This window comes from Notolepis coatsorum (genome assembly GCF_963971535.1).
Source record: "Notolepis coatsorum genome assembly, chromosome: 16".
Lineage (NCBI taxonomy): Eukaryota > Metazoa > Chordata > Actinopteri > Aulopiformes > Paralepididae > Notolepis > Notolepis coatsorum.
Genome location: NC_140180.1, coordinates 24,029,518 through 24,044,002, shown reverse-complemented (window position 1 = coordinate 24,044,002; position 14,485 = coordinate 24,029,518). Strand labels below are relative to the sequence as shown.

General features: G+C 47.6%; 1 protein-coding gene across 1 annotated transcript in view; it reads left to right on the top strand.

The window, feature by feature from the left end:
* Window positions 1–549: 549 nt before the first annotated feature.
* The window catches only part of frmpd1b (FERM and PDZ domain containing 1b), a gene marked incomplete at both ends in the record, with an annotated part of 52,931 nt that continues 38,995 nt past the window's right edge, over window positions 550–14,485 (top strand). The window contains one exon of the mRNA XM_084331988.1: window positions 550–674. Within this exon, the coding sequence (XP_084188114.1) occupies window positions 550–674 (125 nt within the window). The remainder of the gene's footprint in view (window positions 675–14,485) is intronic.

Below are 14,485 nucleotides of genomic sequence, written 5' to 3'. Positions count from 1 at the left end.
GAGAGAGAGAGACACAGAGAAAGACAGAGAGAGAGAGACAGAGCGAGAGAGAGAGAGAGAGAGAGAGAGAGAGAGAGAGAGAGAGAGAGAGAGAGAGAGAGAGAGAGAGAGAGAGAGAGAGAGAGAGAGAGAGAGAGAGAGAGAGAGAGAGAAAGCCTGAGGGAATGGAGGAGGGGCCTCTCAGACAACAACATAAAGCTAGCTTGGATTTAGGCATCTGGGTTTGCTTGAGATGACTTACGCTACATGCTTACCCTGAAAATAACAACTGGGATATAGTTCTACCGCCTATCATAAAGAATAGACACAAACTGTTACTCGTTAGAGTGCAATAAGAGAGCAGTAGAGTCGAGCAGCTGCAGAAGAGATGTCTCAACGTCATAGCCGAATCAGAGCTGACGATTGGCTGGTTTTCGCTACATTCTAAATATAAACTTGGTGTGTGGGTATAGATCTTTTTGTTCATCAATTTTGACAAACCATCCCTGATTGCTTGGTTCCGCTCCGCTGTGCTCACAGGTGGCAGTGCCGTGATTGGGCTTGATCCCGATGATCACGAAGACCCTCCTCCTCCACCTCTCTTCGGCCAATCCTGGCGGGGCTCCGGAGCTGATGTCACAGAGGGCGAGAGAGTTCCTGTGTTCCGGAGTCCTAAAGAGACAAGCCATACCACGGTGAGTGACAGGGGATCTCCTCCAATCAAAATGTAGGACAACATTCTCAGCCCAATTTCAACGTGGTCTAGAAGAGGAGACTGGATTTGACGACCTGGTGGATCTTGTGTTTGTCACCTCTGGAACGAGGGGGCCTCATGGTGCCAAAGAATATAGAACGAAGGAGCATATGAATTATTTCCACAGATCACTACAAACTGTCTTGTACAAATGCATTTGGTTTGAGGGTTATTGAGTTAAAAAAAAACGTTTTGTGTTCTCCTAAATGTCAGTGGAAACATGCTGAACTAGATGGTGCACAAACCAAACATACTGCTTCGCTAAAAAAAAGTTCTAGTGTGTAGAACCAACATGTCCTCAGTAGAACCGACATGTCCTCAGTAGAACCAACATGTCCTCAGTAGAACCGACATGTCCTCAGTAGAACCGACATGTCCTCAGTAGAACCGACATGTCCTCAGTAGAACCGACATGTCCTCAGTAGAACCAACATGTCCTCAGTAGAACCGACATGTCCTCAGTAGAACCGACATGTCCTCAGTAGAACCATAACTGAGTGAGCTGATCTGGTTGGAGCTGCAACTCTCCTGGCTGCTGTTCACCCCCCTCAGCAGACAAAGAATGTTACCAAAACATTCACAATGGCCCCTCTGTCATTTCAGAGTTATGACAAATACATATTTGTCTGCTTTTGAGGACATTCTGTGACTGTCGCATATTTGTTTGCCCCCCCATTGAGCTGAATTGAAGTTGGAGCTGAAAAGGTCAAAGTTGAAAACAACAGGGAATCGTCTTTCGTTTACTTTTTATTAAAGGGGACATGTACTATAAATGTCATTTTTCAGTCTCTAGCATTGTATTATAGTAATAGGAGTTAGTATCAATGTGTTTTAGTGTCTAAATACCATATTGGCGGATTGCTCTGATTCAGCTCAGATAATTTCCTGCTCCAGTAAATTAGCCCATCCTGATTTGAAGACCTGAGTCACGTCATTCAGGCTCTGGGTAGAAGACAGTGATGTGATTGGCTCTGTGGTTGTAGCTAATGCCCGCCCACAATCTACATAGACTAGACAGCGAGTGGAAAACCACTTCCTCATACTGCGAGGCAGTGAAACCTGACACCTCTGCATACTCTGGAGGGAGAGAGAGAGAGAGAGATAGAGAGGGAGAGAGAGGGAGAGACAGAGAGAGAGAGAGAGAGGGAGACAGAGAGAGAGAGGGAGGGAGCACTTGGGGGGGGGGGGACCTGCCACGCCACACGGGAGAGGGGAGGAAGGGAGGCCCCCCCCCCACAAGCTGCCGCAGGGAGAGAAAAAACGAAAGGAAGAGACGGCCTGTCTTTTTTTTTCTCTCTCTCTCTCTCTCTCTCTCTCTCTCTCTCTCTCTCTCTCTCTCTCTCTCTCTCTCTCTCTCGCACCCCCCCCCCTCTCTCTCTCTATCTCTCTCTGTCTACTAGTCGCAGACTGTGTGGACTGACTGTCACTCAAAGTGCTTATGGGCGGAGCCAGGCCATAACAGCCTGAAATCTTGAAGCTGGAAAATGATGGTTTTGAGTACTTGATTAGAAATATAAAACAATGCATTTTTTTGAAAAAAGCCTTACAGATGTCTTCAATAGACTAACAGAAATTGTGTAAAGTTGCCCAAATAGTGCTAGGAATAGCAGTACATGTCCCCTTTAATGTATTAAAGCAGAGGTCAAAACATGTGTTACCCAGGGGTGTAGGGTAGTAGTAGGAGTGTAGGGTAGTAGTAGGAGTGTAGGGGTGTAGTCGGAGTGTAGTAGGAGTGTATGGGTATAGTAGGAGTGTAGGGGTGTAGTAGGAGTGTAGGGGTGTAGTAGGAGTGTAGGGGTGTAGTAGGAGTGCATGGGTGTAGTAGGAGTGTAGGGGTGTAGTAGGAGTGTAGGGGTGTAGTAGGAGTGTAGGGGTGTAGTAGGAGTGTATGGGTGTAGTAGGAGTGTAGTAGGGGTGTAGTAGGAGTGTATGGGTGTAGTAGGAGTGTAGGGGTGTAGTAGGAGTGTAGGGGTGTAGTAGGAGTGTAGGGGTGTAGTAGGAGTGTAGGAGTGTAGTAGGGGTGTAGTAGGAGTGTATGGGTGTAGTAGGAGTGTAGGGGTGTAGTAGGAGTGTAGGGGTGTAGTAGGAGTGTAGGGGTGTAGTAGGAGTGTAGGCGTGTAGTAGGAGTGTAGTAGGGGTGTAGTAGGAGTGTAGTAGGGGTGTAGGGGTGTAGTAGGAGTGTAGTAGGGGTGTAGTAGGAGTGTAGGAGTGTTGTAGGGGTGTAGTAGGAGTGTAGGGGTGTAGTAGGAGTGTAGGGGTGTAGTAGGAGTGTAGGGGTGTAGTAGGAGTGTAGGAGTGTAGTAGGGGTGTAGTAGGAGTGTAGTAGGGGTGTAGGGGTGTAGTAGGAGTGTAGTAGGGGTGTAGTAGGAGTGTAGGAGTGTTGTAGGGGTGTAGTAGGAGTGTAGTAGGAGTGTAGTAGGAGTGTAGGGGTGTAGTAGGAGTGTAAGGTTGTAGTAGGAGTGTAGTGGGAGTGTAGTAGGAGTGTAGTAGGAGTGTAGTAGGAGTGTAGTGGGAGTGTAGTAGGAGTGTAGTAGGAGTGTAGTAGGAGTGTAGTAGGAGTGTAGAGGTGTAGTAGGAGTGTAGGAGTGTAGTAGGAGTGTAGTAGGAGTGTAGTAGGAGTGTAGTAGGAGTGTAGTAGGAGTGTAGGAGTGTAGTAGGAGTGTAGTAGGAGTGTAGAGGTGTAGTAGGAGTGTAGTAGGAGTGTAGTAGGAGTGTAGAGGTGTAGTAGGAGTGTAGAGGTGTAGTAGGAGTGTAGGAGTGTAGTAGGAGTGTAGTAGGAGTGTAGTAGGAGTGTAGAGGTGTAGTAGGAGTGTAGTAGGGGTGTAGTAGGAGTGTAGGAGTGTTGTAGGGGTGTAGTAGGAGTGTAGGGGTGTAGTAGGAGTGTAGGGGTGTAGTAGGAGTGTAGTAGGGGTGTAGGGGTGTAGTAGGAGTGTAGTAGGAGTGTAGAGGTGTAGTAGGAGTGTAGTAGGAGTGTAGGAGTATTGTAGGGGTGTAGTAGGAGTGTAGTAGGAGTGTAGTAGGAGTGTAGGGGTGTAGTAGGAGTGTAAGGTTGTAGTAGGAGTGTAGTGGGAGTGTAGTAGGAGTGTAGTAGGAGTGTAGTAGGAGTGTAGTGGGAGTGTAGTAGGAGTGTAGTAGGAGTGTAGTAGGAGTGTAGTAGGAGTGTAGTAGGAGTGTAGAGGTGTAGTAGGAGTGTAGGAGTGTAGTAGGAGTGTAGTAGGAGTGTAGTAGGAGTGTAGGAGTGTAGTAGGAGTGTAGTAGGAGTGTAGTAGGAGTGTAGAGGTGTAGTAGGAGTGTAGAGGTGTAGTAGGAGTGTAGGAGTGTAGTAGGAGTGTAGTAGGAGTGTAGTAGGGGTGTAGTAGGAGTGTAGTAGGGGTGTAGTAGGAGTGTAGTAGGGGTGTAGTAGGGGTGTAGTAGGGGTGTAGTAGAAGTGTAGAGGTGTAGTAGGAGTGTAGGAGGAGTGTAGTAGGAGTGTAGTAGGAGTGTAGTAGGAGTGTAGTAGGAGTGTAGGGGTGTAGGAGGAGTGTAGTAGGAGTGTAGTAGGAGTGTAGTAGGAGTGTAGAGGTGTAGTAGGAGTGTAGTAGAAGTGTAGTAGGAGTGTAGTAGGAGTGTAGTAGGGGTGTAGTAGGGGTGTAGTAGGAGTGTAGTAGGAGTGTAGTAGGGGTGTAGTAGGGGTGTAGTAGGAGTGTAGTAGGAGTGTAGTAGGAGTGTAGTAGGGGTGTAGTAGGGGTGTAGTAGGAGTGTAGTAGGAGTGTAGTAGGAGTGTAGTAGGGGTGTAGTAGGAGTGTAGTAGGAGTGTAGTAGGGGTGTAGTAGGGGTGTAGTAGGAGTGTAGTAGGAGTGTAGTAGGAGTGTAGTAGGAGTGTAGTAGGGGTGTAGTAGGGGTGTAGTAGGAGTGTAGTAGGAGTGTAGTAGGAGTGTAGTATGGGTGTAGTAGGGGTGTAGTAGGGGTGTAGTAGGGGTGTAGTAGGAGTGTAGTAGGGGTGTAGTAGGAGTGTAGTAGGGGTGTAGTAGGAGTGTAGTAGGGGTGTAGTAGGGGTGTAGTAGGGGTGTAGTAGGGGTGTAGTAGGAGTGTAGTAGGGGTGTAGTAGGAGTGTAGTAGGGGTGTAGTAGGAGTGTAGTAGGGGTGTAGTAGGAGTGTAGTAGGAGTGTAGTAGGAGTGTAGTAGGAGTGTAGTAGGAGTGTAGTATGAGTGTAGTAGGAGTGTAGTAGGAGTGTAGTAGGAGTGTAGGGGTGTAGTAGGAGTGTAGTAGGAGTGTAGTAGGAGTGTAGGGGTGTAGTAGGAGTGTAGTAGGAGTGTAGTAGGAGTGTAGGGGTGTAGTAGGAGTGTAGGGGTGTAGTAGGAGTGTAGTACATTTACATTTACATTTAGTCATTTAGCTGACGCTTTTATCCAAAGCGACTTACAAGTTCTGTACGACAAGCCATCAGGAAGGGCACAACTCTATCAGCTGAGCAACAATGTTCATCAAAGTGTTGAGTGCTACAGTGTAGGTTAGTTTATTAGGACAAGTGCATGACAGTACAGTTAGTTTTTTTTTTTTTTTTTTTTTTTTAGATAATGGTTGAAGAAGTGCGTCTTTAGTCGACGGCGAAAGATTGGACGTGATTCGGCTGTCCTAACTGGGGTGGGTAGTTCATTCCACCATTGTGGGGCAAGGACTGAGAATAGGCGACTTCTCTTTGATGACCCTCCCGGAGCTTGGATAGGAGTAGGTCTGAGGCGGCCAGAAGATGCAGAGCGTAGGGGTCTTGAGGGTGTGTAGTTAGAGACCATTGACCGGAGGTAGGCGGGAGCGGTTCCCTTTGCCGCACGGTATGCTAGGTCGAGGGCCTTGAAGCGGATTCGTGCAGCAATGGGGAGCCAGTGCAGGTCCCTAAGAAGTGGGGTGACATGGGCCGACTTCGGTAGGTTTGAGATCAGGCGGGCCGCTGCGTTCTGAATGAGTTGAAGAGGCTTAGTGGCAGTGGCCGGGAGGCCAGCGAGCAGTGCATTGCAGTAGTCGAGGCGGGAGATGACTGTTGATTGGACGAGGAGTTGGGTGGCTTCTTTTGTCAGGAAGGGGCGGATCCTTCTGACGTTGCTCAGGAGGAATCGGCAGGTTCTGGTCGTCGCTGCGATGTGAGCAGAGAAGTTCAACTGGTCGTCGAGGACAACACCAAGGTTCTTGGCGGTCGGGGACGCAGTCACAGCTGCATTCTCGACTGTGATTGAAAGGTCGGTTAGGGGGGAGGATTTGGCCGGCAGGTGGAGCAATTCTGTTTTGCTTAGGTTCAGTTTGAGGTGGTTGGACGTCATCCAGGCGGAGATGTCGGACAGACAGGCCGAGATCCGCTCAGAGACGTGGATATCTGAGGGAGGGAAGGAGAGGAAGAGTTGAGTATCGTCGGCATAACAATGGTAGGAGAAGCCATGAGACGTGATAATGTTACCCAGTGATTTAGTGTAGAGGGAGAAGAGAAGGGGTCCTAAAACCGAGCCCTGGGGGACACCCGTCCGCAGGGGGCGGGTGGCCGACAGGGTCCCTCTCCATGACACTTGGTAGGAGCGGTCATTGAGGTATGATGACAGCCATGTCAGCGCAGAGCCAGCCACTCCCATTCCTGCGAGGGCCGCAAGGAGGATCTGGTGGTTGACTGTGTCGAAGGCTGCAGATAGATCTAGGAGAATCAGGACAGAGGAGAGGCCTTTTGCTTTTGCTAAGTGAAGTGCCTCTGTGACCGCAATGAGGGCTGTCTCTGTGGAGTGACCAGTCCTGAAGCCTGACTGATTAGGGTCTAGGAGGTCATTCTGTAAGAGATAAGCAGTAAGTTGGTTGGATACAGCACGTTCAAGTGTTTTAGAAAGGAAGGAGAGAAGAGAGACAGGACGGTAGTTGCCTATGATGGTAGGGTTCAGGGTTGGTTTTTTTATGAGCGGCGTGACTCTGGCTTGTTTTAGGGAGGTGGGGACCACCCCCGAGTTGAGTGAGGAGTTGATGGTTGCAGTTAGGAATGGGAGGATGTCTGGTGCTATGGTCTGGAGGAGTGGGGAGGGTAGCTGGTCCAGCTGGCAAGTAGTCGGACGGTTCGACGTTACCAGTGTCAGGGTCTCTGCTTCTGTAATGGGAGAGAAAGATGACAGAGTGAAGGATGAGGTTCTCGATTCAGCATTTGGAATGGGTGGGGGTTGGGAGAAGGAGCTGCGGATGTTCTCCACTTTTTCCTCAAAGAAGATCGCAAAGTCTTCGGCAGAGAAAGATGAGGGAGGGGGGGGGTGGGGGGGGAGTGAGGAGGGAGGACATGGTAGCATGCAGTTTGCGAAGATTCTTGGCAGAGGCCTCGATCCTATGGTGGAAGAAAGAAGCTTTGGCATTAGTGATGGTTTTGGAGAATGTTAACAAGAGGTTGTGATATATGTCGATGTCAGCAGTGAGGCGTGACTTTCTATACTTCCTTTCAGCTGCTCTCAGGACCTGTCTTTGTTCTCTCACTGGATCTGTCAGCCATGGACTGGGTGGGGAACGGCGGGCAGGTTTCTCAACGAGGGGACAGAGCTTGTTGAAGGAGGTTGCAAGGGCTGAAAGGAGGGTGGAGGTTGCCATCTCTGTGGAGAGAGCAGAGAAGGTGTCACTCAAAGGTAGAGCGGATAGTATGTCAGAGGAGAGGGTGGAGGGGGATAGGGAGGGCAGGTTGCGTCTGAGTGAGACTGTTTGAGTTGGGGTGAAGACCTTTCGGTTAAGCATGAGAGTTAGTGAGAAGGATATGAAGGAATGGTCAGATACATGTAGGGGAGTTACCGTGGTGTTAATGATGCTGGAGTTACGGGAAAATATGAGATCCAAGGAGTTGCCTGCTTTGTGGGTGGGAGGCATGGCAGTGGGAGTCAGGTCAAACGATTGTAGGAGGGAGACTACTATGACTGACTGAGATGAGTCAGGCAGGTTGAAGTCGCCCAATAGAAGGAGAGGGGTACCATCTTCCGGTAAGGAGCTAAGAAGCATGTCCAGCTCATCTGTGAAGTGATCGAGTGTACCTGGAGGGCGGTAGAGTGTAACAATGGTGAGATTGAAAGGATTAGAGACAGATACTGCATGATATTCGAGAGAGGAGAGTGACAGTTCTGGGAGTGGTGTTACGTTTGTAGCCCATGAAGGAGATGTCATGAGGCCAGTGCCTCCACCCCGTCTGGAAGGTCGAGGTGTGTGAGTGAAGTTATAGTTTGTAGATAATGCTGCAGGTGTTGATGAGTTATTGGGGGTTATCCAGGTCTCAGTTAGAGCCAGGAGCTGCAGATTTAGACTATGGGCGTAGGCAGTAATGAAGTCAGCTTTCTTGACTGCTGATTGACAATTCCATAAGCCTCCCCGTACTGTGACAGGTGTATTAGTGGCTGTAGGAGGGTAGGAGAGATTAGCCGGGTTGCTAGCAAACTGCCGTGGGTGGGTTAAATCTGTTCTAGAGGAGCAGATTGTGGATATAGGTATGAGACACATTGTCTTGTCAAGAGTGGCAGGGAGGAAGTAGAGAAATAGCAGAGTGGGAGGGAAAGGATAAGTAGTAGGAGTGTAGTAGGGGTGTAGTAGGAGTGTAGGTGTGTAGTAGGAGTGTAGGGGTGTAGTAGGAGTGTAGTAGGAGTGTAGGGGTGTAGTAGGAGTGTATGGGTGTAGTAGGAGTGTAGTAGGAGTGTAGGTGTGTAGTAGGAGTGTAGGGGTGTAGTAGGAGTGTAGTAGGAGTGTAGGGGTGTAGTAGGAGTGTATGGGTGTAGTAGGAGTGTAGTAGGAGTGTAGTAGGGGTGTAGTAGGAGTGTAGTAGGGGTGTAGTAGGGGTGTAGTAGGGGTGTAGTAGGAGTGTAGTAGGGGTGTAGTAGGGGTGTAGTAGGAGTGTAGTAGGGGTGTAGTAGGAGTGTAGTAGGGGTGTAGTAGGGGTGTAGTAGGGGTGTAGTAGGAGTGTAGTAGGAGTGTAGTAGGAGTGTAGTAGGAGTGTAGAGGTGTAGTAGGAGTGTAGTAGGAGTGTAGGGTGTAGTAGGAGTGTAGTAGGGGTGTAGGGGTGTAGTAGGAGTGTAGTAGGGTGTAGGGGTGTAGTAGGAGTGTAGTAGGAGTGTAGTAGGAGTGTAGGGGTGTAGTAGGAGTGTAGTAGGGGTGTAGGGTGTAGTAGGAGTGTAGTAGGAGTGTAGTAGGAGTGTAGGGGTGTAGTAGGAGTGTAGAGGTGTAGTAGGAGTGTAGTAGGAGTGTAGTAGGAGTGTAGGTGTGTAGTAGGAGTGTAGTAGGAGTGTAGGGGTGTAGTAGGAGTGTAGTAGGAGTGTATGGGTGTAGTAGGAGTGTAGTAGGAGTGTATGGGTGTAGTAGGAGTGTAGTAGGAGTGTATGGGTGTAGTAGGAGTGTAGTAGGAGTGTAGTAGGAGTGTAGTAGGAGTGTAGGGGTGTAGTAGGGTTGTAGTAGGAGTGTAGGGGTGTAGTAGGAGTGTAGTAGGGGTGTAGTAGGAGTGTAGGGGTGTAGTAGGGGTGTAGTAGGGTTGTAGTAGGAGTGTAGGGGTGTAGTAGGAGTGTAGTAGGGGTGTAGTAGGGGTGTAGGGGTGTAGTAGGGTTGTAGTAGGAGTGTAGGGGTGTAGTAGGAGTGTAGTAGGGGTGTAGTAGGAGTGTAGGGGTGTAGTAGGAGTGTAGTAGGAGTGTAGGGGTGTAGTAGGAGTGTAGGGGTGTAGTAGGAGTGTATGGGTGTAGTAGGAGTGTAGTAGGAGTGTAGTAGGAGTGTAGGGGTGTAGTAGGAGTGTAGTAGGAGTGTAGTAGGAGTGTAGTAGGAGTGTAGTAGGGGTGTAGGGGTGTAGTAGGAGTGTAGTAGGGGTGTAGGGGTCTAGTAGGAGTGTAGTAGGAGTGTAGTAGGGGTGTATGGGTGTAGTAGGAGTGTAGTAGGAGTGTAGTAGGGGTGTAGGGGTGTAGTAGGAGTGTAGTAGGAGTGTAGTAGGGGTGTAGTAGGAGTGTAGTAGGGGTGTAGTAGGAGTGTAGTAGGAGTGTAGTAGGAGTGTAGTAGGAGTGTAGTAGGAGTGTAGTAGGAGTGTAGTATGGGGTGTAGGGGTGTAGTAGGGGTGTAGTAGGAGTGTAGTAGGAGTGTAGTAGGAGTGTAGTAGGAGTGTAGTAGGGGTGTAGGGTGTAGTAGGAGTGTAGGGGTGTAGTAGGGGTGTAGTAGGAGTGTAGGGTTGTAGTAGGGGTGTAGTGAAGGTGTAGGGGTGTAGTGATGGTGTAGCGGTGCAGTAGAGGTGTAGTGGAGGTGTAGGGTTGTAGTGAAGGTGTAGGGTTGTAGTGAAGGTGTAGGGTTGTAGTGAAGGTGTAGGGTTGTAGTGAAGGTGTAGGGTTGTAGTGAAGGTGTAGAGGTGTAGTGGAGGTGTAGGGTTGTAGTGAAGGTGTAGAGGTGTAGTGGAGGTGTAGAGGTGTAGTGGAGGTGTAGGGTTGTAGTGAAGGTGTAGGGTTGTAGTGAAGGTGTAGGGGTGTAGTGAAGGTGTAGGGTTGTAGTGGAGGTGTAGAGGTGTAGTGGAGGTGTAGGGTTGTAGTGAAGGTGTAGGGGTGTAGTATGGGTGTAGGGGTGTAGTATGGGTGTAGGGGTGTAGTATGGGTGTAGGGCTGCAGTAGAGGTGTAGGGGTGTAGTGGAGGTGTACACCTGTCTTACCATGTATCACTGGTGGTTCAGGGAGTAAAGGTAAGAAAGTGGGCTGCTTTCAGAGTGACGGTAGTAAGCAGTTCAGGTGCTTGTGAATTTGTGCATGGTTGTCTGCAGCTGCCCAGAGAGACTGTCACCGGAGATGACTGAGTCGGCAAGGGCAGAGAGAAAGAAAGGAGAAGAGAGAGACATAGAGAGAGAGAGAAGTGAAAGACAAAGATGCTTTACCTGAGTCAGCACTGACTGCAGCATTGATATGTGCACACACACACGCACACACGCACGCACACACACACACACACACACACACACACACACACACACACACACACACACACACACACACACACACACACACACACACACACACACACACACACACACACCAGAGACCCTCCAACCCCATCCAACACACACAGAAAAACACACACACACACACACACACACACACACACACACACACACACACACACACACACACACACACACACACACACACACACACACACACACATACACACACACACACACAGGTACACACTGACAATTCTATTAGTAGTCCAAACCTGTCTCCAGATCTATATGAAGCCAATCGGTTTGTTAGTGTCCATCTCCATCATTGATCTGCCGGGGGCGGGACAGCAGCGGGTGTAATAAGCAGGTCGGCCCAGAGAGGCGGCTGTCAATCACCTCTCCTCCCTCGTCCATGTCAATCTGCACCAATCCGGATCAGCGGGAGGTTTCTAAAGTAACACCCTGTCAACTCCTGGGCCCTCACAGCAAGAGGGCCTGTAATCCTCTTACGGGACAGACCCACGGTGCCCTACTGACACCTCCCTGCTGAGGAGGGACTAGCTGTAGCTAGCTGTAGCTCTGCGCCTGAGCCCAAATCACTTCAATGGAATGAATGAATGAAAACTTTATTTAACAGATTGCAGAATGGGTACAATACAGTACAGCTCAATACACACAATTGTTAACACTTTAACTGCCGAGGTTAAATTCATGATATACCATCCCTTGCCAGCTCTATTTGTCTATGGAGAAGTTCCCCTTCTTTGCAGGGCTATAACTTTTTAAATTCTATTGCTAGATTGCCATTATTAGGGCCCATTCAATGTCCTATATGTATTGTTCAGGGTGTATGAACGTTAAACTTTTTCATTCACATATTCATACTAAAATATGGTCTATAGTATAAGTATGTTTTCATCTATTTCTGCAGCTTTCTCCAGAACGTGATTGATAGCCCCAAATGCATTATATTGATGATGAAATACAGTTTGATAGCGATCTGTGCCAGATAATAAATTTCAACTGGATGTGGTTCTGGAAGTTACTACACGTCATCTGATGTTGACCGGATGGGCGAGGGGGCGTTTATAATTCCGTGGGCAACGTTATACCATTCATCTAATGTGGGTCATATGTTCATCATAGCAGTTTATATCGAACACGGTAATACTACACGCTAAAACTCACCCCAGTCTCCTCGGGCCGTTGGGCGATCAGCGTGGAGTAGACAGTTTTCCATTATGGGATGTCGAAATACCCGATCTATTTCCAGGTTGTATAATAGTATATACGTCCAAATCATGTTGTTTTTTCGAGTTATTTCCACAGATCGATGTTCACTGTGTGAAGACTGAGTCTCTCTAACATTAGCAAGTGCCCGGACCACATATGGAGTGAGTCCTGCCGGGTTAAAGGTTGACATCCGGTTTCGATCTGCCGATCGGCCACCAGATGGCGCTCTTGAACCGCTAGAGGATTGAGAGGAGATCAGAACTGTGTGTCAAGGCTGCAGAGGGGAAATATGATTCCGATCACAGATTTTTTAAATATTGATATCAAAGACGAGTTACGGCGTCCGCGGCAACTTGAGCATGGCGGGGAATGACGAGTTCCGGCGTTTTCGGCAGTTAAAGTGTTAAGGGGATGCAGACCAGGGAAAGACGTTTGTCTTGTTTACATCAGGGTCCCCCATTTTCAATTCATAGTGACATTTATGACATTACATACACAACATACATGACATCATGACATTTATGGCATAGGGACATACATGACATACAGGTATATAGTACTGTTACATTTGTGACATATACGATATGCAAATATACAGTACTGTTACCCATAGATCCTGACAGAGAGTATATACATATGATGGGGAGGAGACTGTACATTAGGAGGGGGTGGGTGGGTGGGTGGGAGAGAAATATACATACGGTGGGGAGAGAATATAAATATACATACGGTGGGGAGGAGACTGTCTATTAGGAGGGGGTGGGGGTGGGGGGGTTTGGACATTTACGGTGGCCAGTTTCGAATTGCAGCCTCCCGTAGGTGCTCTTTAAGAGCGGTTTTGAATGTGGGTAGGGATTCACATTCCTTTACAGCTTTGGGTAGGGCGTTCCACATTGATGTGGCATAATTGCGAAACGTGTTTAGTCCCTTGTTTGAGCCGAATCTGGGTTTAACATGATTTGTTGAGCTTCCTCTGGTGTTGTGGTCGTGGTATTCACTGACCTTTGGGAAGTATTTTGACATGTACATGGGTACCTTAGTGGTGTAGTGTATCTTGTAGACCCATTGCAAGTTGCTGTACTCTGTCGTCTACTCTAAGCCATCCTAGGTAGTCAAAGTGGGCAGGGGTGAGGTGGGTTCTAGGAGTAAGGTCAAGCAGTAGTCTGACCAGTTTGTTTTGTGATGTTTGTAATTTTGTTTTTAGCGCCTTTGAGGTGCTTTGGTACCATGAGGTGCAAGCATAGTCGTAGTACCCTTGAATGAGTGCTCCTGCCAGAGTCTTCAGGGTATTCTTGTTTACCAGAGAGGAGATCCGGTACAAGAATCTAGTTCGTTGGTTGACTTTTTTTATTACCTTGGATGCCATTTTGTCACAGCAGGAAAGATTTTCCTCTATGATGGAACCCAGGTATGTAATTTCATCTTTCCTTGTGACAATATTGTCACCCACTGTAACTGAGAAGCCGTTGGTCTTGCTGAGTTTGTTATTTGATCCGAAGAGAATGGACTCTGTTTTACCCAGGTGTAATGATAGTTTGTTATCAGCAAGCCAGGTGCAGATTCCGGAGAGTGAGGCCAGGTTTAGTCTGAAGAACTACCGCTAGAATGTCAGAATCCTGTCTAGCGCTTAGGTCCTGTGGTTTTAGCTACTGATTGTCGCTGATGGGAAAAGGAAATCTATATCACTCCTCTGACCTCTTATCTGGGCACGTCAAGGTATTTACATATCACATCCACCACTGCAAAATGTATGCATACAACTCAGAACCTTAAAAGGGGCATTTCACCTGTAATACATCTGAACTCTATTTTGTCCCAGTGACGAAGATGGATTATTGATATGGTCAGAAGTTTGTTAGATATTTGGTTGTAGTGCTTTCCTTTGAATCCCCCAAAACAACTATTCACTGTACTACATATATACATATATATATATAACAACTTACTAACTTGAAAATTAAACGTTATCAACATTATCAAAGTCAACGTTTATTTGACACATACTCTTTCACACAATATGTCATGAATGTGCAAATATGTTGTCAATTTGATTAAATGAAGATAATACCTACATGTATCAGATCTTGCTGTGTAATCTTCCTGAGTGGTGACACCAGAGACAGGGAGGAACAGAGACGTGGAACTCTCTAGCAACTTCCGTCACCAGCTCTGGGAAAATAAGCAGACAAGGGCCTCCTATTCATTTCCCCACCTGTCTTCCCTCTTCCTGTATCCAGCCTGTATCCAGATATTGAATGTGTGGTCCACAGTAAATGTATACCTGACAGATACAGTTGATAAGAATCAAAGGTTCCTATGAGGTTAAATTCACATGTGTAGTTTTTGACCCAATTCTTTACTACTGGGGTAGTAATACAAAAACTACAATTTCTTAAATATGAAAACCTTTCATTACAAAGAAAACAAACCCACCAAGTTATTTTGACCCACTTGTGCATCTAAACGTTGTGTAGGATTTGTTTACAGTTTTGTGATGTGTGTGAGATTATGTGCAAAATAAATCAGCATTGTTTTTTGGTGAAGTGCCCCTTTAAGTAGGACTAATTATGCAGTAATGAGTAAACGTCTCTTGTTTATT